The sequence below is a fragment of the Gorilla gorilla genome, chromosome 21 (genome assembly GCF_029281585.2).
Source record: "Gorilla gorilla gorilla isolate KB3781 chromosome 21, NHGRI_mGorGor1-v2.1_pri, whole genome shotgun sequence".
NCBI lineage: Eukaryota > Metazoa > Chordata > Mammalia > Primates > Hominidae > Gorilla > Gorilla gorilla.
In genome coordinates, this window is record NC_073245.2 from 46,696,688 (window position 1) to 46,724,621 (window position 27,934).

General features: G+C 38.7%; 1 protein-coding gene across 9 annotated transcripts in view; it reads left to right on the plus strand.

Annotated features, from left to right (window-relative positions):
• The window catches only part of ITCH (itchy E3 ubiquitin protein ligase), a 142,317-nt gene extending 115,537 nt beyond the window's left edge, over window positions 1–26,780 (plus strand). For all 9 annotated transcript variants that reach the window (XM_019017147.4, XM_019017146.4, XM_063702340.1 and 6 more), the window contains 7 exons: window positions 61–194; window positions 528–668; window positions 8,759–8,879; window positions 9,316–9,420; window positions 11,986–12,082; window positions 21,601–21,673; window positions 24,969–26,780. In XM_019017147.4, the coding sequence (XP_018872692.1) occupies window positions 61–194; window positions 528–668; window positions 8,759–8,879; window positions 9,316–9,420; window positions 11,986–12,082; window positions 21,601–21,673; window positions 24,969–25,068 (771 nt within the window). In that variant the 3' untranslated portion in view covers window positions 25,069–26,780. The remainder of the gene's footprint in view (window positions 1–60; window positions 195–527; window positions 669–8,758; window positions 8,880–9,315; window positions 9,421–11,985; window positions 12,083–21,600; window positions 21,674–24,968) is intronic.
• The last annotated feature ends 1,154 nt before the right edge of the window (window positions 26,781–27,934 follow it).

Consider the following 27,934-nt stretch of genomic DNA (forward strand, 5'->3'; position numbering starts at 1 on the left):
ATTGAAATAAAATGATTATTGTACAGTTATTTTAAGCAGTCTTGTTTCCTTTTTTCATAGGCTCTGTTCCATGGGAAATTCATAGACACGGGTTTTTCTTTACCATTCTATAAGCGTATCTTGAACAAACCAGTTGGACTCAAGGATTTAGAATCTATTGATCCAGAATTTTACAATTCTCTCATCTGGGTTAAGTAAGTTTCTTTTTCCATGTAATTTATTAAAATATAGTTATATGCATTTCGTGTAGTATTGATAACTTATCCAAACTGTAAGCACATAATTGGTTTATTGTATTTAAATGATCTATATATCAAACCTGTCTTTTTATTCAATATGATAAATTTTACAAAAATACACCCAAGATCTTCTGCAATAATATGACCTTAGAACAGAATCTTATTTCTTCTTATTTTGATGTGATAGCTTAATATTAATTATTTAAGAACATGGGCCTTTCATTAAAAACTTATAAGTTATTATTGAATTGGTGGATATAACAAATAGTGCTAATTTCATTTGTGCAGGGAAAACAATATTGAGGAATGTGATTTGGAAATGTACTTCTCCGTTGACAAAGAAATTCTAGGTGAAATTAAGAGTCATGATCTGAAACCTAATGGTGGCAATATTCTTGTAACAGAAGAAAATAAAGAGGAATACATCAGGTGAGAGTGCTCCTTTTCACATTTCACTTTTTGTTTGACTACAGCACATTGATAATTGCTTACTAATACTAATGGAGAGTATCTCCAAAAATAATATTTGTCTCTGTACTAATCAATATCCTATGTAGGCAGTCATTTTTCATTTCTAAAAAGTTTTTTTTTAAGTGTTTTTAAAAGAGTTTTAAGGATAAAAGTCATGCAGGATCACTCTTTTAAACATCAACTCTGTAACCACTATGCTGTATAACATGTCATTAAAAAGAATCTCAAATATATATGCAGATATTTTCACAGGGAATATTGTAAGGTGTATTAATCCACTTTCCTGCTGCTGATAAAGACATATCCAAGACTGGGCAATTTACAAAAAAAAGAGGTTTAATGGACTTACAGTTCCACGAGGGTGGGGAGGCCTCACCCTCATGGTGGAAGGCAAGGAGGGGCAAGTCACATCTTACATGAATGGTAGCAGGCAAACAGAGAGCTTGTACAGGGAAAACTCCTGTTTTTAAAACCTCATCATCGGCTGGGCATGGTGGCTCATGCCTGTAATCCTAGCACTTTGGAAGGCCAAGGCAGGCAGATCACGAGGTCAGGAGATTGAGACCATCCTGGCCAACATGGTGAAACCCCATCTCTACTAAAAATACAAAAATTAGCTGGGTGTGGTGGCATGTGCCTGTAATCCCAGCTACTAGGGAGGCTGAGGCAGGAGAATGGCTTGAACCTTGGAGGCGGGGATTGCAGTGAGCCAGGATAGCACCACTGTACTCCAGCCTGGTAACAGAGCAAGACTCTGTCTCAAAACAAACAAACGAATGAACAAAACACTTCATCATATCTTGTGAGACATATTCACTGTCATGCAAACAGCAGGGGAAAGACCCACCCCCGTGGTCCCATGATTCAGTTATCTCTCACTGATTCTCTCTCACAACACATGGGAATTATGGGAGCTACAGGATGAGATTTGGGTGAGGACACAGAGCCAAACCATATCATTCTGCCCCTAGCCCCTCCCAAATCTCACGTCTTCACATTTCAAAACCAATCATGCCTTCTCAACAGTCCCCAAAGTCTTAACTTATTTCAGCATTAACTCAAAAGTCCACAGTCCAAAGTCTCATCTGGGACAAGGGAAGTCCCTTCCGCCTATGAGCCTGTAAAATTAAAAGCAACTTAGTTACTTCCTACATACACTCAGGGATACAGGCATTGGGTAAATACAGCCATTCAAGATGGGAGAAATTGGCCAAAACAAAGGAGCTACAGGCCCCATGCAAGTTTGAAATCCAGCAGGGCAGTCAAATCTTCAAGTTCCAAAATGATCTCTTTTGACTCCACGTCTCATATGCAAGTCACCCTGATGTAAGAGGTGGCCTCCCATGGCCTTGGGCAGCACCGCCCTTGGGGCTTTGCAGGGTATAGCCCCCCACCGGCTGCTTTCATGGGCTGGCGTTGAGTGTCTATGGCTTTTCCAGTCTCATGGTGCAAGCTGTTGGTGGATCTACCATTCTGGGGTCTGGAGGATGGTTGCCCTCTTCTCACAGCTCCACTAGGCAGTGCCCCAGTAGGGACTCTGTATGGGCCTCCAACTTCACATTTCCCCTCCACACTGACCTAGCAGAGGTTCTCTGTGAGTGCCCTGCCCCTGCAAGCAGACTTTTGCCTGGGCATCTAGGCATTTCCATACGTCTTCTGAAATCTAGAGGGAGGTTCCCAAACCTCAATTTTTGCCTTCTGTGCACCCTCAGGCTCAACAGCATGTGGAAGCTGCCAAGTCTTGGGGCTTCCACCTTCTGAAGCAACAACCCGGGCTGTACCTTGGCCACTTTTAGTCATGCTGGAGCAGCTAGGAAACAGGGCACCAAGTCCCTAGAGTGCACACAGCATGGGGACCCTGGGCCCGGCCCATGAAACCATTTTTAGCTCCTAGGCCTACAGGCTTGTGATAGGAGGGGCTTCCATGAAGACCTCTGACATGCCCTGTAGACATTTTCCACATTGTCTTGGGGATTAACATTCGGGTCCTCATTACTTATGCAAATTTCTGTAGCCAGCTTGAATTTCTCCTCAGAAAATGAGATTTTCTTTTCTATTGCATTGTTGGGCTGCAAATTTTCCAAACTTTTATGCTCTGCTTCCCTTACAAAACTGAATGCCTTTAACAGCACACAAGTCTCCTCTTGGATGCTTTGCTACGTAGAAATTTATTCCACCAGATACCCTAAATCATCTCTCTCAAGTACAATCGTCTCTCTCAAGTACAAATCCACCAGTCTCTAGCACAGGGGCAAAATGCTGCCAGTCTCTTTGCTAAAAGATACAGAGTCACCTTTGCTCCATTTCCCAAAAAGTTTCTCATTTCCATCTGAGAACACCTCAGCCTGGACTTTATTGTCCATATTGCTGTCAGCATTTTGGTCAAAGCCATTCAACAAGTCTATAGGAAGTTCCAAACTTTCCCACATTTTCCTATCTTCTTCTGAGCCCTCGAAACTGTTCCAACGTCTGCCTGTTACCCAGTTCTAAAGTTGCGTCCACATTTTCAGTTATCTTCAGCAGCACCCCACTCCTGGTAACAATTTACTGTTTTCACACTGCTGATAAGACATACTTGAGAGTGGACAATTTACAAAAGAAAGAGGTTTAATGGACTTACAGTTCCACATGGCTGGGGAGGCCTCACAATCATGGTGGAAGGCAAGGAGGAGCAAGTCATGTCTTACATGAATGGCAGCAGGCAAAGAGAGAGCTTGTGCTGGGAAACTCCCATTTTAAAACCATCAGATCTCACGTGAGCCTTATTCACTATAATGAGAACAACATGAGAAAGGCCCGCCCCCATGATTCAGTTATCTCCCACTGGTTCTCTCCCATAACACATAGGAATTATGGGAGCTACAAGATGTGATTTGGGTGGGGACACAGAGCCAAACCATATCATAAGGTTGGGTAAAATTAATAACTAAAATGATGTTTTATAGTATATCCTTTCTGATTATTTCCATTGGTTCATGCTACTAGTCTCAAGAGCTAATAGTTCATTCATACCTTCTCAATAGCAATTCTTTCCAGCCAGGGTTAAATTTTGCATATTTACTTCTTAAGTTCCAGGTTCTGCATTTCTTGCCTGGTTTTTCCCTCTATAATTGAAAGTATACTATTTAACACAGTGAACTGTCATTATTTCTTGGAAAACAATCTATCCTTTTAAAAGTTTATTTTGAAATCTGCTTTTAAAATGTAGTCAATTTGTTTTTGTCAATTCTCCAGTTTTTTTGTCATGATATGTCTAGATTTTCTTATGACATATATAGCATTCCAGAGAGGTAATGATTCGAGATTCCAAGAGATGTACTACGTTTCTCAATAGTTTTGTTGCTGGTAAATAACATTTTAAGAAAATGGGCAGCTAAAAAGGTTTTTAGTATCTACTTCAATAATGGCTTGCTTAAAATTTCAGAGTTTGGGGGGTTTTTAGTATTATTTTAAGAAGTATAATTTCCTTAGAATAAAATGCACTGATCTTAAGTGTACAAGTTGAATTTTGACAAATATATATATCAGCCCAAATGTGAGCATTTTATGGAGAGAAGTTGTGCTAGATCACTCGTTTGATTACCAATTCTGTAAACACTGTTCCATATAGCATCATGTCCATGTAAATATGACCCAAATTGTGGAACTTTTTTTTTCTATTCTGGACCCCATAAGGGGCCAATACACACCTCCCTTCTCCCAGCCCCAGAGGTAGGTAACCATTTCTGTTTAGTTCTATTTCTATAACTGTTTCTGATCTTAAACTTCCTAAAATGGAATCATAGAGTATGTACTCTTATATGTAGCTTTTGGTGTCTGATTCTTTCTTTTATTTGGTGTTTGTGAGATTCAGCCATGTTGTTTATATCAGTATTTTATTCCTTTTTATTGCTGAGAAATATTCCATGCTGTGTATATCTCAAAATTTGTTTATCCATTCTCTTGGTGATAAATGTTTTGGTTGTTTCTCAGTCTGGGGCTTTTATGAGTAAAGCTGCTATAAACATTCTTGTGATATCTTTTTGTGGACATATTTTTCTTGAGTAAATACCTAGGAGTGAAATCGCTGGGAAGGTGTTTGACTTTATTAGAAACTGCCAGTTTCCCAAAGTGTTTTTGCCATTTTGCAGTCCTACTAGTAATATTTGAGAGTTGCTTCACGTTCTTGCCAATTCAGCATTGTCAGTAATATCTTGTGGTTTTAATTTCCATTTCTTCCTTGACTAATGGTGTCAAGTACGTTTTTCTGTGCATATTGATCATTTGTAGCTCTTCTTTTGTGATGTGTGTATCCAAATCTTTTATCCATTCTAAAATTGGGTTGTCTTTTTATTTGTGATTGTTGGAGTTCTTAAATATTTCAGATCATTGATTTTAGAAACTCTTCTCTTTCCCTTCTTCCCTCCCTCTTCTTACCTTTTCTTACGATACGTCTAGATTTCGTTCTTCTTTGACGGAGTCTTGCTCTGTTGCCGAGGCTGAAATACAGTGGCACGATCAGAGCTCACTGCAGTCTTAAACTCCTGGGATCAAAGGATCCCCCTGCCTCATCCTTCTGAGTAGCTGGGACTGTAGGCACAAGCCACCGTGCCCAGCAAATTTTTTGGTTGTTTTTATTTTTGTAGAGATGTGGTCTTGCTATTTTGCACAAGCTGGTCTCAGACTCCTTGCCTTAAGCTATCCTCCCACATTCTGTTTTCTAATATAAGGATTTAAAGCTGCATATTTCCAACTAAATATTTCTTTAGCTATATCCCACAATTTTTTGTTGTTTTTTTTTGAGATAGAGTCTCACTCTGAGGTTGCCCAGGTTGGAGCGTAGTGATAGAGTCATGGTTCACTGTAGCCTCAACCTCCTGAGCTCCAGATAGCCTCCCACCTCAGCCTTCCAAGTAGCTGGAACCACAGGCATGTACTACCATGCCTGGCTTATTTATTTATTTATTTATTTATTGTAGGAGATGGGTCTCACTATGTTACCCAGGCTGGTCTCAAACTCCTGGATCCAAACGATACTCCCACCTTGGACTCCCAAAGTGCTGGAATTATAGGCATGAGCCACCGCATCCAGTCCACACTTTTTTTTTTCCCCCCAAGACAGTCTTGCTCTGTCGCCCAGGCTGGAGTGCAGCGGTACAATCTTGGCTCACTGCAACTTCCATCTCCTGGGTTCAAGTGATTCTTCTGCCTCAGCCTCCCGAGCAGCTGGGATTATAGGCACCCGCCACCACGCCTGGCTAATTTTTGTATTTTTAGTAGAGACGGGGTTTTGCCGTGTTGGCCAGGCTTGTCTTGAACTCTTGACCTCAGGTGATCTGCCTGCCTCAGCGTCCCAAGGTGCCTGGATTACAGGCATGAGCCACCACGCCTAGCCACAAATTTTGGAATGTTGTGTTTTTCACTATCTTATTTTTATTTATTTATTTATTTATTTATTTATTTATTATGTTTTATTTTTATTATTAATATTTTTGAGACAGGGTCTCACTTTGTCACCCAGGCTGGAGTGTAGTGGCGAAATCTTGCCTCACGGCAGCCTCCACTTCCAGAAGTTCAAGCGATCCTCTAGCCTCAGCCGCCAAGCAGCTGGGACTACAGGCATGTGCCACCACACCCACACGAAGAGATGGGGTTTCACCGTGTTGCCCAGGCTGGTCTTGAACTCCTGTGCTCAAGGGATCCACCCACCTCAGCCTCCCAAAGTGCTGGGATTACAGATGTCAGCCACCACATCCAGCCACTCTCATTGTATTTAAAAGTATTTGTTAGGTTTTTTTTGTTGTTGTTGTTGTTGTTGTTTTTTTTTGAGACGTAGTCTCTCTGTCACCCAGGCTGGAATGCAGTGGTGCCATCTTGGCTCACTCTAAGCTCCACTCCCTGGGTTCACGTCATTCTCCTGCCTCAGCCTCCCGAGTAGCTGGGACTACAGGCGCCTGCCACCACACCTGGCTAATTTTTTTGTATTTTTAGTAGAGACAGGGTTTCACTGTGTTAGCTAGGAAAGTCTCGATCTCCTGACCTTGTGATCCCCTCACCTCAGCCTCCCGAAGTGCTGGGATTACAGGCATGAGCCGCCGTGCCCAGCCAGGTCTTATTTTTATCCTGATAATCTCTACTTTATAATTGGAGTGTTCAGTACATTTATGTTTAATTTTATTACTGATTTGGTTGGACTTTTGTCTAACCATTGCTATTTGTTTTGCTATTTGTCTCGCCTTGCTATTTGTTTCTTATTTTTCCCAACTTTCTTTGTTCTTTCTTGCCTTCTTTGAATAAAGCAATTTTTACTTTCTTTTTTAGCTCTTCTGTTGGTTTTTTAGCTATACCTCTTTGTTTAACTTTAGTGGCAACTCTAATGATTATGATAATATGCATCTTTAACATCCCTGTTGACCCAAACACTACTTCTTGTACAATATAAGAAGCTCATAGGCCAGGTGCAGTGGCTCACGCCTGTAATTCCAGCACTTTGGGAGGCTGAGGTGGGCGGATTGCCTGAGGTCAGGAGTTCGAGACCAGCCTGGCCAACATGGTGAAACCCCGTCTCTACTAAAAATACAAAAATTAACTAGGCATGGTGGCAGGCACCTGTAATCCCAGCTACTTGGGAGGCTGAGGCATGAGAATCGCTTGAACCCAGGTGGCGGAGGTTGCAGTAAGTCGAGATCACGCCATTGCGCTTCAGCCTAGGGGACAAGAGCGAGACTTCGTCTCAAAAAAAAAGAAAAGAAGCTCATAATAATATAATTCCATTTACCTCACTCCAGTTGTTTGTGTTGTTGTTGTCGTATATTATTTCTACATGTCACAAATATAATACTTTGTTACTGTTATTCTTGCTTTAATTTTTAACTATTTTCAAAAATAATCTTATATTTACTCACATTACTATTTCTGGTTCTCCTTATTTCTTTCCTCAGATTCTTTTTTTTTTTTTTTTAATCTAAGATAATTTCCCTTTGGCTTTAAAAAAAAAACCTTTCTTTACCATTTCACTTAGTGTGCATCTCTTGGCGATGCATTTTCTCAGCTTTTATATGAAAACATCTTTATTTCACCTTCATTTTTTGAAGGATATTGTCACTAGATTTAGAATTCTAGGTTTATAAAATAATGATGCGGTCATGTTTTTATGATTTATGTTTTAAAAAATAATCCTCATGTCATAGAGACATATACTGAAATATTTGTTCAAAATGAAATTATTTGGGCTGGGCGTGGTGGTTCATGCCTGTAATCCCAGCACTTTGGGAGAAGGCAGGCAGAACACTTAAGGTCAGGAGTTCAAGACCAGCCTGGCCAACATGATGAAATCCCCGTCTCTACTAAAAACACAAAAATTAGTTGGGTGTGGTGGCGCACGCCTGTAATGCCAGCTACTCAGGAGGCTGATGCACAAGAACTGACTGAACCTGGAAGGTGGAGGCTGCAGTGAGCCCACACTGCAGTGAGTATCATTGCACTCCAGCCTGAGTGACAGAATGCGACCCTGTCTCAAAAAACAAAAACAAAATAAAAGAAAAAAAAAGAAATTATATGGCTTGGCAATGGTGGCACACGCTTGTAATCCTAGCACTTTGGATGGCCGAGGCAGGAAGATCACTTGAGGCCAGATATTTAAAACCAGCCTTGGCATCACAGAGAGACACCATCTCTACACACAAAACCGAAAATCAGCCAGGCGTGGTGTTGCACACCTATATTCCCAGCTACTCGGGAGGCCGAGGTAGGAGGATTGCTTGAGCCCAGGAGGTCGAGACTGCAGTGAGCCAAGATTGTGCCACTGTGCTTCAGCTCAGGTGACAGAGTGAGACCTCATCTCAAATAAATAAAGAAATGAAATTATATGATATCTAGGGTATGAGTAGGGGCATAGATGAAATAGATGGGCATTGTGATGAAGCTTGGACATGTGTACGGGGGTTCATTATGTTCTACTTTTGAATATATTTTAAGTTTTTTATAATTTTTTAAAATTTATTTTTATACTCAGAATTTAAAGATAAGATCTAAACTTCCTGATAGGTTTTTTCATATTTGTTTGCCAGAATGGTAGCTGAGTGGAGGTTGTCTCGAGGTGTTGAAGAACAGACACAAGCTTTCTTTGAAGGCTTTAATGAAATTCTTCCCCAGCAATATTTGCAATACTTTGATGCAAAGGAATTAGAGGTAATGAATTTTCCTTCATTCCCCTGTACCATGCTAGTAAATAATGCCTTAAGTTGTCTGCTTTTAACTCACTTTCCCATCTTTCCTGTTACTGTAATATTTTTATACTGGGGCAAAATGTTTTGAAACATCCCCAATGGTTAAAGAAAATCATAATTTATCCAAAGATAAAACAATAGTATTACCCCCCTCCAAAGTACAAATATTAGAGCTTCTCTACAATTGAGTGACTTACTTCCCTGAATATGTATATGTATGACACCGTGCATGGAACCTTGCCTTCATGAGCAATGTAGATATAATTCTTGATGTATAGTTGATAAGTCAAAGCCTACTGATTGTTATTCTAAAGCTTTGCTTAATCTTAGTCTTTCCTATGTCCAGCTGTTTTTGTACAGTTACCTTAGGAAACAGTTTGTCTTTTTCATCCCTAAAGGTCCTTTTATGTGGAATGCAAGAGATTGATTTGAATGACTGGCAAAGACATGCCATCTACCGTCATTATGCGAGGACCAGCAAACAAATCATGTGGTTTTGGCAGGTTTGTTTTTAAATTTATTTCTATTAGTTGACACAGCATAATTTTTTAGAATTTGCTTACCACATATGGGAATGAGTCACAGGTCAAAATGTACCAGTGTATATAGACCCCTTAGTCCATGCATTATAATAAATGAATACAGATTATAACAGCATCCTTTTAAGACTATTGCCAAGTAAGCCACACATACCTTGCATCTTTGTCCAAAGTAGAGTGTAAGACAATTCAAGATGATAAAATTTACCTACATTTGATTTAAATGGTTTTGGGGTTTTATAGGACTGTCTGTAGTATGTTTTTTATAATTTATACTTCATTAATTATATAATGTTCAGAAGGCAAAATTTAAGAGACTTGGTTTAGAATCATAATGGTATCTCTCTAAAAATGTCTGCCTTAAGCATGGTATATGATGTTCAACATCATTAGTCATTAGAGAAATGCAAATCAAAACCACAGTGAGGCTGGGTGCGGTGGCTCACACCTGTAATCCCAGCACTTTGGTAGGCTGAGGCGGGTGGATCACGACATCAGGAGATCAAGACCATCCTGGCTAACACGGTGAAATTAGTCGGGCATGGTGGCACATGCCTGTAATCCCAGCTACTTGTGAGGCTGAGGCAGGAGAATCACTAGAACCTGGAAGGCAGAGGTTGCAGTAAGCCAAGTTCGCACTACTGCACTCCAGCCTGGGCGACAGAGCAAGACTCTGTCTCAAAAACAAAAACAACACAATGAGATACCACATCACACTTAGTATTATTTTTGAAGTGGGGAAGAACAACCATTGCCAAGGGCGCATTGCTGGTGATAGTGTGAAATACCACACCACTGTGGAAATAGTTTGGTGGTTCCTCAAAATTTAAGCATAGAATTAACATAAGATCCAGGAATTCCAATACTTGGTATATAGCCCAAAAAATTGAAAGCAGAGACTTAAACAGATACTTGTACACCAGTATTCATCATTCATTTACCCACACAAAATGTGATATATACATATACAGATGCTCCTGGACTTGGAGTTTTATCCTTTATATCCATCATAAGTCAAAAATATCTTGAGTTGAAAATGCATTTAATACCCTTATCATAACTTACCCATTGTAAAGTTACATTGTAAAGTCACAACTTACCCATTGTAAAGTTGAAAAATCATAAATCGAACCATCATAAGTCTAGGTGCTCCTCAACTTATGATGGAGTAATAAACCCATCATAAAGTCAAAAAATTGTAAGCCAGGGACTGTCTGTGTTGGAATATTATTCAGTGCTAAAAAGTAATGAAATTTTTGGTATGTGCTACAACATGAACAAACCTTAAAAACATTATGAATTTTAAGATAAGCGAAGTAAGCCAGACACAAACGGACAAATATTGTATAATTCCACTTACATGAGGTTACTAGAATGGGCAGCTTCATAGAGGCAAAAGTAGAATATGGGTTACCAGAAGTTGCAGGGAACAAAAATGGGAAGTTGTGTTTAATGTGTACATAGGTTTTACTTGGGATGATGAAAAAGTTGGAAATAGTGGCGATGGTTGCACAACAGTGTGAATGTACTTAATGTCATTGAATTACACTCAAAATGGTTAAAATCGAGAATTTATGTTGTGTATATTTTACAAAAATTTAAAAAATTTAAAAAATCTGGCGTACATGTAAAAAAATTCATATGAGAAACTTAAACTGAGCTTCTATAACAAGTAGGATTACAATTGTAGGATAATTGATAATACTACAATAGGATAGAAATTATTCCTTACAAAAAAGTTTTTGGCTGAGGCAAAACAGTTATACTACAGGCTAGAAACATTCTCTAGAAACCTATTGTTTTGAGTCAGAATTGTATGAAATAAAAACCACATAATTCTAGCTATTTGTAGCTATACCAAAACCTAAAGAACATTGAGAAGAGGAGGTTATTGGGATATATCCTGCATCAGAATTCTGTGAGTTTGATTAAAGTTGTTTATTAAACCAAAAAGTCTGTACTGACTCAAGGTCTGTATCCTGTGTAGCCACATGAATATCCTATAGGACGGGCAAATCTGGGGCTGGGGGGTGGTGGTGGGATGGGGAGTCACAGGAAGGGCTGCCCTAGAAGAGCTCATCTTAAAACTGCGTGAGTACGGAGCTCTTGGTCTCAGTCCATCTTACTTTTTATATATCCCTTTAAGTATATTGTCCTAAGATTTATATAAGGAAAAGTTGATGGGGCTTTGATAAACATGGAAATGGCCCTCCATCCATAGTGTTAAGTAATTATCTAATGCAGTGGACACCAGAGGTTCCTTTAAGATTTGAAATGAGCTAGATACAGTAGCTTGCTCCTATAGTCCCAGCTACTCTGGAGGCCGAGGCAGGAGGACTGCCTGCTGCCCAGGAGTTAGAGGCTGCAATCAGCTATGATTGCACCACTGCACCCCAGCCTGGGCCACAGAGCCTGGGACACCTCACCTCTAAAAAAAATAAAAGATCTGAAATCATTATTTTTCTTTCTTGTTTAGTGTGCTGAATGTAACATATGACATATATATCTCTTTAAATATACTTTTAACAGTTTGTTAAAGAAATTGATAATGAGAAGAGAATGAGACTTCTACAGTTTGTTACTGGAACCTGCCGATTGCCAGTAGGAGGATTTGCTGATCTCATGGGTATGTATACAGGATCACTTTTCCTATACAGAAAATTGTTTATCATGCTGCTTTATGTAAATGTGTATACAGCCTATTAGAAACAACAAAGACAGGGATAGCCATTTTCTTAACTATTCCCAGTTAGCATGGATTTGTATAACCTTTAAAATAGTTTTTAGTCCTTACCTCTGTAGAAATTTTTAACCCTCAAGCTAGAACCCACAGCTAACTCATTAGGACAGCAGTCTTCTGTATGTAAATCTGTTCATTTAGTCATTTGCCAAACATGTGTCTCTTATGAGTCAATCACTATTGGTTGTATTATTTAACGATGTGAGAAGATCATTATATAATACAATAGTGGATTGTAGTTTCAGTATTGTGTTTAAAACCACTCTTCCCTGGGCGACTGGGAGTTCTTTGAGAAATGGATTCATATCTTCATCTTTATTTCTTGCCCCTGGCAAAGTGCCTGTTACACAGCAATCTGCTGCTTAAAATGAATATTAAGATGAATGACTATGGCAATATTCACTTTGTTACTAAACAGTAAATTATTTAAGTAAATTCACATATTTCCTTAATACCAACATTATCCCAAGTATCATAGGAGGATACACAGAGAAGTTAAGATCCCAAAGCCTGCTTCAGACTGAAGCAGAGAGTCAAAATTAGAACTAAGCAGGTAATTTTCAATACAGAACATGGAACCAGTTTAGAAAGTACTTTAAAAGCCAGATCAAAAGAATTTGGATATTACCGTGAGGGTATTGGAAGCTGTGGAACTTTTTGAAGAGAGGAAAACTTGCTCAAGCTGCATTTAGGAAGATTTGATAGGAAGATACAGTGTGGATTAAAAGATGGTGAGGACCTAGAGATAAGAAGAAATCATTGCAGCAATGATGAGAACCTGATCTCAGGAGATGAAAGTAGAAATAGAAAAGAGGGGGTAGATACTAGATAAAGTTCCAAAGGAGAAACAGGTAGAGAGCTTAATAGAAAATGAAGTATAAGAGAGGGGTATCAGCAATAATTGTCATGTTATGGAACATGGAGCAATGGAGAAGTTAGGAAGTATAAAGAGTATGCATCGTTGTAGATGTTGGGGGAGGGTGCTGAGCAGCTTAGAACCTGCTGAATTTAAGGTAACTGCCGGACAACCAAGTAGAAAACCCCAGGGAAGCAGCTGTAGAGGTAACAATATATGAGTTAGAGTTAAGAGGAAACAGAAGAAGTTGAATCATCAGAGCAGTGACATTTGATGCTGTGAGAATATGTGGTCTTAGGCAGAAATAGAATACAGAGAGGAGTAGAAGGCTAATGCCTAGAACCATCTGCATGTAGGGATAAGACAGAAGGAGATAGCCTAGGCCAGGCACAGCCTCACGCCTGTAATTCCAGCACTTTAGGAGGCTGAGCTGGGTGGATCGCTTGAGCTCAGGAGTTTGAGAACAGCTGGGACGACATGGTGAGACCCCGTCTCTACTAAAAATACAAAAATTAGCCGGGCGTGTTGACGCAAACTTGTAGCCCTGGCTACTCGGAAGGCTGAGGCAGGGAGAATCGCTTGAACCCGGGAGGCAGAGGTTGCAGTAAGCTGAGATCGTGCCACTGCACTCCAGCCTGGGAAACAGAGTGAGACTCCATCTCAAAGGAAGAGAAAAGATGGAATTAGTCTGGAAGGCAATTTAAAGGAGAGACCAGAGAGTGAAAAGAAGAAAGAAATAGTATACTCTCTGAGAAGCAATTAGAAGGAATTTTTTTCTTCAGTGCTACAGAGAGGTCTCAGAAGGGTGATTTCTAGGAAAGTTTTTGTTAGAAGACAGAAACAGTAAGATTGTGGTTTGGAGAATTTTAGAGGCTATCTAGTTTATTTTGTTTGTTTTAGTTTCAAATCTTTATTCTTTTTTACTTTTTAAATTATTCTTAATTGACATAATTGTACATATTTAGGGGTACAGTTTTTATTTTGATACATGTATACAATATATAATGATCAAATTGGGGTAATTAGGATATCCATCACCTCAAACATTTATCAATTCTTTGTGTTGGGAACATTCAGAACTCACTTTTCTAACTATTTATAAACATACAGTCCAGGTGCAGTGGTTCACACCTGTAATCCCAGCACTTTGGGAGGCTGAGGCAGGAGGAACACACGAGCCCAGGGGTTTGAGACAAGCCTGGGCAATATAGGGAAACCCTGTCTCTACAGAAAATTTAGAAATTAGCTGAGCGTGGTGGTACATGCCTGTAGTCCCTGCTATTCAGGAGGTTGAGATGGGAGGATCACTTGAGCCTTGGAGGTGAAGGTTGCAGTGAGCCAAGGTCATGCCACTGCACTATAGTCTCAGTGACAGAGTGAGACCCTATCTTAAAAATACATACACTGGGCGCGGTGGCTCACGCCTGTAATCCCAGCACGTTGGGAGGCCGAGGCAGGCAGATCACCTGAGGTCAGGAGTTCGAGACCAGCCTGGCCATCGTGGTAAAACCCCTTCTATACGAAAAATACAAAAAAAAAAAAATTAGCCAGGTGAGGTGGTGGGAGCCTGGAATCCCAGCTACTTGGGAGGCTGAGGCAGGAGAATCACTTGAACCTGGGAGGCAGAGGTTGCAGTGAGTCGAGATTATGCCACTACATTCCAGCCTGGGCGACAAGAACAAAACTCCAACTCAAAAATAAATAAATAAATAAATAAATAAATAAACTATATATATATATATATATATATGTACACATGCACACACACACACACACACGGTAAATTGTTGTTGATTATAGTCATTGTATAGTGCTATAGAACACTAGAACTTATTCTTCCTGCCGATCTGTACTTGTGCATCTATTAACCAACCTTTGGCTCTCCCCTCATTCCTGCCACCCTTCTGTAGTAACCACTGTTCCACTTTGTACTTCTATGAGATCGGCTTTTTTAGCTTTCACATGAGTGACAGCATGTAGTATTTATCTTTTTGTGCTTGGCTTATGTCACTTAAAATGTCCTCCATGTTCATCTATGTTGTCATAAATGACAGAATTTTGCTTTTTTTAAAAATGTCTGAAGTACACCCAGCTCAGCCTCCTCTGTAGGGATTGCATTGAATCTGTAGAAATTTTTAATAGTATGGTTATTAGTGGAGTATTAATTTTTCAACCCATGAACATGGGATGTCTTTACATTTTTTGTGTGTTTTCTTCAATTTCTTTTGTCAGTGTTTTATAGTTTTTGCTGTAGAGATCGTTCACCTCCTTGGTTAAATTTATTTCTAGGTTTTTGTTGTTTGTAGCTATTGTAAGTAGGATTGCTTTCTTGATTTCTTTTTCTTCTAGTTTGTTGTTTTATAGAAACACTGCTGATTTTTGTATGTTGATTTTGTATCCTACAACTTTACTTAATGTGTTTATCAGTTCCAATAATTTTTTATTGGTGGAGTTTTTAAGGTTTTCTGTATATAAGGTCATGTTGTCTGCGAACAGGGATAGTTCAACTTCTTCCTAATTCTGATGCCCTTTATTTCTTTCTCTTATCTAATTGCTTTGGCTGGGACTTCCGGCAGTTGAATAAATGTGGTGAAAGTGGGCACCGTTGTCTTGTTCCATATCTTAGAGGAAAAGCTTTTAGTTTTCTCTGTTCCATATGATGTTGGCTGTGGATTTGTAATATATGGCCTTTATTATGTTCAGGTACATTCCTTCTGTGCCTAACTTGTTGAGAGTTTTTCTTATGAAGTGATGTTGGATTTTATTAAATATTTTTTCTGCATCTATTGAGAAGATCATATGGTTTAGCCCATCATTCTGTTGATATACTTTGTTATGTTCATTGATTTATATATGTTGAACCATCCTTTGCAGCCTTTGGATCTTTTTAATGTGTTGCTGAATTTGATTTGCTTGTATTTCATTGAGGATTTTTGCATCTGTGTTCATCAAGGATATTGGCCTATAGTTTTCTTTTCTTTTCTTTTCCTCCTTTTTTTTTTGTTTTTGTTTTTTGTATCCTTGTCTGGTTTTGGTATCAGGGTAACGCTGGCCTTGTAGAATGAGTTTCAAAAAATTCTCTCTTCTATTTTCTGGAAGAGCTTGAAAAGAATTGGTATTAGTTCTTCTTTAAATGTTTGTTAGAATTCCATTGGTTCCTAGACTTTTGTTTTCTTTGATGGGAGACTTTTTTTTTTTTCTTGAGACAGAGTCTTGCTCTTTCACCCAGGCTGGAACGCAGTGGCACGATCTTGGCTCACTGCAACCTCCGCCTCACAGGTTCACACCATTCTCCTGCCTCAGCCTCCCGAGTAACTGGGACTACAGGCGCCTGCCACCGTGCCCGGCTAATTTTTTGTATTTTTAGTAGAGACGGGGTTTCACCGCGTTAGCCAGGATGGTCTCGATGTCCTGACCTTGTGATCCGCCCGCCTCGGCCTCCCAAAGTGCTGGGATTACAGGCGTGAGCCACTGTGCCCAGCTTTTTTTTTTTTTTTTTTTTTTGAGACAGTCTCGCTCTGACACCCAGGCTGGAGTGCCAATGGGAGACTTTTTATTACAGATTCAGTTATGTTACTTATAATTGATCTTTTCAGCTTTTCCGCTTTTTCTTGGTTCAGTCTTGGTAGGTTGTATGTGTCCAGGAATGTATCAATTTCCATAGGTTTTCTAAGTTGTTGGTGTGTAGTTCATAATAATTTCTAAAGGTCCTTTGTATTTCTGTGGTGTCAGTTGTAATGTCTCCCTTTTCGTTTCTGATTTCATTTATTTGGATCTTTTCTTGGTTAGTTTAGCTAATGGTTTGTCAATTTTGTTTATCCTTTCAGAAAAAAAAACAACTTTTCATTTCATCGATGTTTTGTCTTCATTTTTAGCCTCATTTTTGTTTATTTCTGTTTTGATCTTTATTATTTCTTTCCTTCTAGTAATTTTGGGTTTGCTTTGTTCTTGCTTTTCTGGTTTCTCAAAGTGTATCATTAGGTCATTTGTTTAAAATCTTTCTACTTTTTTGATGTAGGCATTTATTGCTATAACATTACCTTTTAATATTGGTTTTGCTATATTTTATAATTTTCAATATATTGTGTTTCCATTTGCATTTGTTTCATGGAATTTTTAAATTTCCTTTTACATTTCCCCATTGGTCATTCTGGAGCACGTTTAATTACCATGTATTTATACAATTTTGAAAGTTCCTCTTTTTATTGATTTCTAGTCTTATTCCATTGTGTTCAGAAAATATATTTGACGTTATGACTTCAGTTCTTTTAAATTTGTTGAGACTTGTTTTGGGTCTTAATATGTGGTTTCCCCAGGAGAATGTTCCATGTGCTGATGACAAGAATGTGTATTCTGAAGCTGTTGGATGAAATGTTCTATGAATGACTGTTAGGTTCATTTGGTCTGAAGTACAGTTTAAATCCAATGTTTCTTTGTTGATTTTCTGTCTAGATGATCTATCCAGTGCTAAGAGTGGATGTTGAAGTCCCCAACTAGTATTGGAGTCTGTCTTTCCCTTTTAATATAATAATATTTCCTTTTTATATCTGGGTTCTTTGGTGTTGGGTGCATATATAACTCTCATATCCTCTTGTTGAATTGGTCCCTTTATCATTATAGAATGTCCTTTGTCTCTTTTTATAGTTTTTGATTTAAAGTCTGTTTGCCTGATATATGTATAGCTACTCCTGCTCACTTTGGATTTCCATTTCCATGAAATATCTTTCTCATCCCTTCCTTTTCAGTCTGTATGTGTCTTTACGGGTAAAGCAAGTTTCTTGGAGGCAGCATATGATAGTTGGCTCATTTTTCTTTTTAAATCTATTCAGCCAGTCTATATCTTTTTAGTAGGGAATTTATCCACTTATATTCAAGGTTATTACTGATAGATAGATCAGGACTTACTCCTGTCATTTTTAAAATTACTTTCTGGTTGCTTTATATATCCATCGTTCCTTTCTTTCTCTCATTGTTTATCATTATGGTTTTTGTGGTTTTCTATAGTGCTAAGTAAGGTTTGGTTCTTTTTTCCCTTAGTGTATCTGCTCTACCAGAGTGTTATATTAATACTTTTATCTGCTCTACCAGAGTGTTATATTAATACTTTTTGTGTATTTTCATGAGAGTGATTATCATCTTTTCACTTCCAGATGTGGGAGTCCGTTGAGCATTTCTCATAAGGTGATGAATTCCTTCTATTTCCCCATGTCTGGGAAATACTTTATTTCTCCTGTATGTCTGAAGGATGGTTTTGCTGGGTATAGTAATCTTGGCTGCCAATTTTTTTCTTGCAGTACTTTGAATATTATCTCATTCTCTGCTGGTCTGTAAGGTTTCTGCAGAGGCAGCCATCTAGTCTAAACTTCCACCCAGCACAGGAAGAGAAAGTTTTAGAGGTGGTGTATGTAATTCTTTAATGTGATGCTTCTTGACCGTGGGGATGGATCCAACATCCCACTTTTATTAATATATATTCATAATATCCCCTTTAATACACTGATTTATGGATGAAATAACCTATTGACAATCCCTAGAAAATACTTATACATAGCCTTAACTGTAATATAAGGGATTAAATTTTTTAGGTAATTTATAATGAAATAATATGTGTTTTAATACATGTCTATTTGGGGACAACTATGTTAGAAGATATACCTAAGAAGTCAAATATTTGTTCCTACTTATAAGAAAAGGTTTAAGACAAGATCAAAAGCCATTCTCTATAAGAAGTACTGGAAAGGCTGAGTGCGGTGGCTCACGCCTGTAATCCCAGCACTTTGGGAGGCTGAGGCGGGCGGATCACCTGAGGTTGGGAGTTCGAGACCAGCCTGACCAACATGGAGAAACTGTATCTCTACTGAAAATACAAAATTAGCCAGGCGTGGTGGCACATGCCTGTAATCCCAGCTACTCAGGAGGCTGAGACAGGAGAATCACTTGAACCTGGGAGGCAGAGGTTGCAGTGAGCCAAGATCGTACCATTGCACTCCAGCCTGGGCAACAAGAGCGAAACTCCATCTCTCAAAAAAAAAAAAAAACAAGTAGTACTGGAAAATAAAAGAACAGATGAGAAAGATAAATAATAGACTTAAGTATATGTGATAACAAAAGGAGGGAAGTAACCTAAATAAAGTATGAATAATACACCTGTGAAAATAAATTATAGATGGTCAAGGTGGAGAAAAATGAGGTAGATCTTAAAAGCATAGTATCAGAATATATCTCCTGTCATGAAATTCTACTATAGGCCAAGGCTCTAACATGTAAAAAAGCCTCGGAGACCATAACATTTGAAAGGTGGCTGAAAATAGGAACATAGGTACAAAAGTCTACACAGAAGTTGTATGGTTTAGGGACAGTGTCAGAGTTTTTAATATTTGATTTTAAATCTATTAAAAGCAATTCAGAATCCTTTCTGTTACATACTAATGTGCATTATTAAATGAAACTCCTTTCCATCTATGTAGTTAAATATGCTGCTAGGTATGGTGGGCACACATCTGTAGTCCCAGTTATTTGGAGGCTGAGGCAGGAGAATTGCTGGAGCCCAAGATTTCAAGGCTGTAGTGCACTATAACTGCTTCTGTGCACAGCCACTGCACTCAAGCATGGGCAACATAGTGATACCCTGTGTCTTAAAAAAAAAAAAAAAAAAAAATTTATAAAAAATGAAATGTGACCAGGTACAGTGACTCACACCTGTAATCCCAGCACTTTGGGAGGCCGAGACGGGTGGGTCACTTGAGGTCAGGAGTTCAAGACCAGCCTGGCCAACATAGTGAAACCCCGTCTCTACTAAAAATACAAAATTAGCCGGGTGTGGTAGTGGGCACCTGTAATCCCAGCTACTCGGGAGGCTGAGGCAGGAGAATCACTTGAACCTGGGAGGCGGAGGTTGTGGTGAGCCAAGATTGCCCCACCGCACTCCAGCCTGGGAGACTCCGCCTCAAAAAAAAAAGAAAATGCTATAAAATATTGAGTAGAGGGTGGACGTGATGGCTCATGCCTGTAATCCCAACACTTTGGGAGGCCAAGGTGGGTTGATCACTTGAGGCCAGGAGTTCAAGACCAGCCTGGCCAACATGGTAAAACCCCATCTTTACTAAAAATACAAAAATTAGCTGGGTGTGGTGGTGCACATCTGTAATCCCAGCTACTCTAAGGCACGAGAATTGCTTGAACCCAGGAGGCGGAGGTTGCATTGAGCCAAGATTGTGCCACTGCCATCCAGCCAGGGTGACAGAGTGAGACTCTGTCTCAAAAAATATATATATTGAGTAGAGAGAACATGCAGAGTGAGTTAATTTTAATTTATGTGTTGAACACCACAGAATAATTTTAACTGTGTTTTTTTATAACGTTTCCTATATTACTGGACTTTTTACATAACTACTTGTGAAAACAATTCAGTGTTATTAAATACAAAAGCACTGACAATTTATATTGGGTATACTTAGTATACAGGGTTTAGTCAGGTGGTACATGAGAAAGTTCTTTGTGTCTGACAGTGTCACACATTACAGAACAGTTAGCATTCCTGCCCCCTTCTAATTAAAATATCTAGTAGCATTACCAGTCATTGAGACCAACAATAAATGCTTCCTAGGGAAAAGTAATGATCTTTTAAAAAACTGGTGTTTTTATGATCACTATTCACAGCTATCTCCAGCAGCAGGTAAATGAGGGGCAAGTATTTTATGTTTATACTTGTATCTGTTTTTGTAAGGGTATGCCCTACAGGACCTGTAAGTTCTAGCATTAATAATATGGAATTCACTAGGATATTTACATTTCACAAAGTTTTATCAATTCTGTATTTAAATCAAGTTTTATTGTAGTTTCGTTGTCTTTCAAACTACTAAAATTAAGCTTTTTGTGTGTTCTTGTGTAAGCTTTTATTAATCATAACAATGTGTTATTCCAGCTAAAGAATGCTAGATGAAACTGCATTTTCTCCTTTGGGACTTATATTAACAAACTATAGTCTTCAAACTTCTACACTTACCAGAATCACCCGGAAGCTTGTTAAAGCACATATTGCTGAGCCTGACCCCTAGAGTTTCTTTTTGTTTGTTGGTTGCTTTTGGGTTTTTTGGGTTTTTTTTTTTTTTTTGAGATAGGGTCTCGTTCTGTCACCCAGGCGAGAGTGTAGTGGCGCAATCTTGACTCACTGCAACTTTGCTGCACAGATTCAAGCAATTCTCCTGCCTCAGTCTCCTGAGTAGCTGGGATTACAGGCATACACCACCACACTTGGCTAGTTTTTGTATTTTTAGTAGAGATCAAGATTCACCATATTGGCCAGGCTGATCTTGAACACCTGACCTCAAGTGATATGCCCACCTTTGCCTCTCAAAGTACTGGGGTAACAGACATGAGCCACCACACCTAACCCAGAGTTTCTGAATTAGTAAGGGGTCTGAATGTGTGGGGCCTGTGGATTTATGGTTCTAACAAGTTCCCTCATGATGCTGATGCTTGTTGGATTGGGGAACACAGTTTGAGATCCACTATACTAACAAACTGTTTATGATTCATTATGTTTTAGGGAGCAATGGACCACAGAAATTCTGCATTGAAAAAGTTGGGAAAGAAAATTGGCTACCCAGAAGTCATACCTGGTAAGTACAATCAGAATGGATAGAGAAAACAGCTTTTGTCCAGTTATCTGTAGCTATTTAAAGCCAGCTAGAAATTAAAAATGATATTTAGTAGATTTACAGAATAGCACAGCCATCATAGCAATCCAGTTTAAGAGCATTTTGTTCACCCCTGTATGATTCCTTACAACTATTTGCAATCAATTCCTTTTTTCACATCTGAATTTTTTTTTTAATGTGGGATTTAGAGTTATTTTAACTTTTCTCTGAGGGCAGCAAAAGAAAGTTAGGAGACCTACTTTCTAACATGACCACAAATATTCTCATTTGAAATCTAATTACATTTCTAAAAATGTAGAAAACTAAATCTAATCCTAATCTGACAGCAAATATATTAATATTTTGGAATTCAACCTAATGTCAACAATATTTGAACCTTATTTTGTGGGATATATTTTAGTGGTCACATATGGTCCTTCCTGGATATCTGACCTCTTTACTGTTTTATTGTCTATTCCTTTTTGTTTTTATACATATGTTTTATACATGCATGTAGTGTTTAAGTAACAATTTTATTGATATATAATTTACAGATTATAAAACTCACCTTCTTAAATTATGCAGTTCGGTTCAGTGGGGTTTTTTTTGTTTGTTTGTTTGTTTGTTTGTTTGTTTGTTTGTTTTTGAGACAGGGTCTCACTTTGTAGACCAGGCTGGAGTGCAGTGGTTTGATCTCAGCTCACTGCAACCTCCGCCTCCCAGGTTCAAGCAATTCTCTTGCCTCAGCCTCCCAAGCAGCTGGGATTACAGGCGCCCGTGACCACGCCCAGCTAATTTTTGTATTTTTAGTACAGATGGGGTTTCACCATGTTGGTCAGGGCGGTCTCAAACTCCTGATCTCAGGTGATCTACCCACCTCGGCCTCCCAAAGTGTTGGGATTACAGACGTGAGCTGCCGCATCTGGCCTGTTCAGTGATTTTAGCATATTTATGAGGTTATGTAAGCATCATTACTGTCTAATTCCAGAATTTTTTCACCCTCCCAAAAATCCATGTACCCATTAGCAGTCACTCCCCTTTTACCCCCTGTGTAGCCCTTGGTAACCACTAATCTACTTTCTGTCTTTATGAATTTTCCTATTCTGGACATTTCATATAAAATGAATCATACGATAAATATATAACTTTTTTTTTTTTTTTTGGAGACAGAGTCTCTCTCTGTCACCCAGGCTGGAGTGCAGTGGCGTGATCTCAGCTCATTGCAACCTCTGCCTCCTGGGTTCAAGTGATTCTCCTGCCTCAGCCTCCCGAGTAGCTGGGACTATAGGCAGCATGCACCACCACGCATGGCTAATTTTTGTATTTTTAGTAGAGACGGGGTTTCACCATGTTCGCCAGGCTGTTCTTGAACTCCTGACCTCGTGATCCACCCACTTTGGCCTCCCAAAGTCCTGGGATTACAGGCGTGAGCCACTGCCCCCAGCCAAATATACAACCTTTTGTGTGTAGCTTCTTTTACTTAGCATGTTTTCAAGGTTCATCCATGGTCTAGCATATACAGTATTTCATTCCTTTTTGAAATTAATTGTTGGGTTTAATATACATAACATAGAATTTACCATTTTTAAGTGTGTACAGTTCAGTGGCATTAAGCGCATTCATATCATTATGCAGTCGTCACCATCACCTATCTCCAAAAATTGTTTCTTTGTTGAGACATGTCTCACTCTGTCACCCAGGCTGGAGTGCTGTAGCTCAATCTCCACTCATGCACCTTCCACCTCCCGGGCTCAAACTGTCCTCCTACCTTAGCCTCCCAAGTAGCTGGGATGACAGGCATGTGCTACCACACCTGGCCAATTTCTAAACTTTTTGTAGAGACAGAGTCTTACTTTGTTGCTCAGGCTGGTCTTGACCTCCTGAGCTCAAGCAATACTCCTGCCTTGGCCTCCCAAAGTGCTGGAATTACAGGCCATCATGCCAGACCTAAAACATTTTTCATCTTGTAAAATTGAAATGGTACCCATTAAAGCAGGGGTCCCCAACTCCTGGTCCCCAGCCTGTTAGGAACTGGGCTGGACAGCAGGAGGTAAGTGGAGGGTGAATGAGCATTACCTGCTGAGCTCCACCACTTGTCAGATCAGCAGAGGCATTAGATTCTCATAGGAGCAATAACTATTGTGAACTGTGCATGTGAGGGATCTAGATTGTGCATTCCTTACAAGAATCTAACCTGAGGTGGAACAGTTTCATCCTGAAACCATCCCCCTCCCCACTCCTGTCCATGGAAAATTTGTCTTCCACAAAACCATTCCCTGGTGCCAAAAAGGTTGGAGACTGCTGCTTTAAACAATGACTCCCCATGACTCCCTTTCCCCAGGTCCTGGCAAACATCATTCTACTACTGTTTCTATGATTCTTTAGTACTTCGTAAGTGTAGAATCATACCTTATTTGTCCTTTCCTGGCTGGCTTATTTCACTTAGAATAATATCTTTAATTTTCATCCATTTGTAGCATGTGTCAGCATTTCCTCCTTTTTAATGCTGAATAATATTTGATAGTCTGGATATACTACATTTTGTTTATACATTCATCTGTCCATGGACACTTAGATTATTTCCACCTTTTGGCTGTTTATGCTGCTATAAACATATGTATACTGTGGTAGAATATAGATATATCTGTCCATGGCCCTGCTTTCAATTGTTTTGGGTATATACCCAGAGGTGGAATTCCTTGATCATGTAGTAATTCTATTTTTAATTTTTTGGGGGAATCTCGCCATACTGTTTTCCATAGTGACTACACTGCGTTATATTCCTACCTGTAGTGCAGAGGGGCTCCAATTTCTCCACATCCTCACATCCTTTTCAACTCTTGTTTTCTTCTGTTTTTTTTTTTGTTGTTGTTGTTGTTGTTTTGGTGTTTTAAATAATAGCCATCCCAACAGGTGTGAAGTGGTATCTCATTGTGATTTTTATTTGCATTTACCTAATGACTAAGGATGTTGAGCATTTTTTTAATGTGCTTATTGGTCATTTGTATGTCTTTGGAGAAATCTCTATCCTTTGTTCATTTTTAAATATTGTTGAGTTTTAAGTTTTTTGTATATTTTGGATACCAGTCCTTTATCAGATATATGATTTACAAATATTTTTTCCCATTTTTGGGTTATTTCACTTTCTTGGTGGTATCCTTTGAAGCACAGTAGTATATTTTTGTGCTTCTATAGTAGTGTATAAAGTAGTATACTACACTACTCATTTGATTCTTTGCATATTTCCTTTTCTCAAACTAACAATTCTTGCTTTTAGTTTTAATCGCCTGGACCTGCCACCATACAAGAGCTATGAGCAACTGAAAGAAAAGCTGTTGTTTGCCATAGAAGAAACAGAAGGATTTGGACAAGAGTAACTTCTGAGAACTTGCACCATGAATGGGCAAGAACTTATTTGCAATGTTTGTCCTTTTCTGCCTGTTGCACATCTTGTAAAATTGGACAATGGCTCTTTAGAGAGTTATCTGAGTGTAAGTAAATTAATGTTCTCATTTAGATTTATCTCCCAGTGATTTCTACTCAGCGTTTCCAGAAATCAGGTCTGCAAATGACTAGTCCGAACCTTGCTTAACATGAGATTTTAACACAACAATGAAATTTGCCTTGTCTTATTCCACTAGTTTGTTCCTTTAACAACAGTTTTTTATATGTGTCAAAAGTCTCACTTGGGAGTAGTGTTTTTTTCTTTTAGAGATTCTGCAGATATGCAGGGAAGTCCTTTGGTAACTGCAATATACAAGATCTTCCTATTAAGCCTCTTGGTAAGAGGCATTTGTTAAAAGTGCAAGCTTACTCCTGCTTCTGGGGATGTGAGCAAAATTCTGGCTTGTGTTCTCCCTCTCATTTTAGTCTGACTTAACTATTGTTTTTCCTTTCTGGCGCATGAATCCATACATCATTCCTGGAAGTGATGCAAGACTCTTGCATCTCTACAAAGTAGTTTTGTCAATTTGAATTCAGGGAAAAGTTGGTCACAGCCTGCAAATGACTTCATTTGGAAGTCTGATTGTTTCAGTTGCCTGACAAATACTACACTTTACAAACAATGTTAACACTGTGATTCCTTCATTGTTTTAAGAAGTTAACCTAGGGCCGGGCATGGTGGCTCATACCTGTAATCCTAGCACTCTGGGAGGCCGAGGCAGGAGGATCCCTTCAGCCCAGGAGTTAAAGACCAGCCTGGGCAACATAGGGAGACCCTGTCTTTTTTTTGGGCAGCGTGGAGGGGGTGATAAATAAATAAAAGGAAAAAAAACTTAGCCTAGAATTAGAATTAATTTAATTGAATTCATCTAAAGATGTCACTGGTGATTTTTATATGTTCCGCTATATAATTGATGCTTTATAGTTTTATCATAATCCAACAACTTCAGTTATATTTAATTATTGTTAAGGAGTTTAAGACTAGAAAGACTAGAGTGCTTTCTAGTCCAAACAGAGGTCAGTGAAACAGCTTTTGACATCAGATTTTCATTTGAGAGGGAGAGCTGTGGTACTGGCTAAAAAGAAAGGAAGATAACATCCAGTAACCACAGGAATATATTCTCTGTGAATTAAAAGTCTTCAAAGTTATCATTTCTCTGACATATGTTGGAGTAGTCATTTCCATTCTTTACATTGTCATGAACTGGATTGATAACCCTCATCTGCAATATTCTTTTCACCCCTAAAATTTTTAACAGGGTTTCCTTTTTTTCTCACGACTATTTAAGTTTAGATTGCTCCATTATTAACTGATCAATGCACTTTGAAGGTCTCTGGAATTAATTATTTTAACTTGGCCTAGCTTCGACTGTCAAGGTGGCTGTTATAAATTTGACTTCATTGGCAGTGGAATGAAGCCTAAGCCAGCTGAGTCCCTATCATACCTGAACCCTGAGGACAGCCTCATAGCTCATGTATCAGGGACTTTTGCCACATTTCAGAGGCATAGCATGAACAAGTAATATTAAGCCAAGAATAAGCAGCAGAACCCTGTTCCATATGTAAAAAAGAAAAACAATTTTTTGTCCCTAATGTTCTTCCTTTTACATCCTGGAACAACAATAAAAACATTTTTTTAAACTTGTCTATCTGTACTGTAAGATACTGTCATCATAAAGCAGAGACTTACATGAGTGAAAGGGTTGCCTCATCAAGAAGCTCAGTGTAAATGGGGAGGCTAGGCTCTCCCCAGCCCTATGGTTTTTTTATTTCATGTACCCCAGGAAATACTGTGTGGTTTCTAAAAAGCCCTGGTTGTTAAAAGTAGGGACTCTGCCTTTTTGTTGGTAGGGAGAAAAAACGCTATTGCTTTGTCTTACAGAGCGAATGTCTGCCAACTACCCGTTCATTATATAAGTCTGAACTTGGTAATATATGGCTAATGAAGATTAAGCCCTCTATAAAGACTTCCTTGTTGAGGTGAATTCTCATACTGAAATGTAGTTACCTACAATATTTACTAGAGATTTATGAAATTAAATTAAGAGATAATGTAAGAAAATAGATTTTTTTGGTTCTATATAATGCTTCATGATTCATTTAGGGACCTAGAAATATTGTGTGAAAATATATAAATATCACCCAAAAGGCTTTCTGCCCTATATTTTTAAAATACAGAATAGTTATATTTGAAGTAGCCCTGGCCCTAGTTCTATAGGGCTTGGCTATTTAATATTTTTATGGAAGAAGTGTTTAGTTCTGGAAAAGGTAAATGCTTGTATATATTTTTGCAGCCTGGGATCTCCCTACTCCATTTTTTCCTTTAATTTAAGTGGCCACATGTATATGTCTTCCCTGCTGTGTTAGGAAAATGGGGGCTGGATATCCCAAGAATCAGAGGTTATATAAAAATACTGCAAATAGACCGCAGACATAAATATCTACCAAATGCTATCTTAAATTTTGGTCCAAACTGAACATATGGAAATAGATTTATTGTAAGTATTTACTTAGAGCTTTTTCTTAAATCTGAACTAAATTGCTTTTAGAAGTCTTTTTCTTTGTAAGCATTGTAAATGCTAATAAATCCTGTTAATTTTTTTTTTTTTTTTTTTTTTTTTTTACTGCATGTTACATTGAAATAAAAACAAAGTAAAATGAGCAATTGCCTTATTGTTCTGCTCTTTTGCAGGGGGTGGGGGTTGGGGAAGACAGCATTCCACAGCCTGGTCAGGAGGGAAGGACCTCACTTGTTTCATCAAATGGAGTGGTTTAAAACTGATCAAGCAGCTCATAATA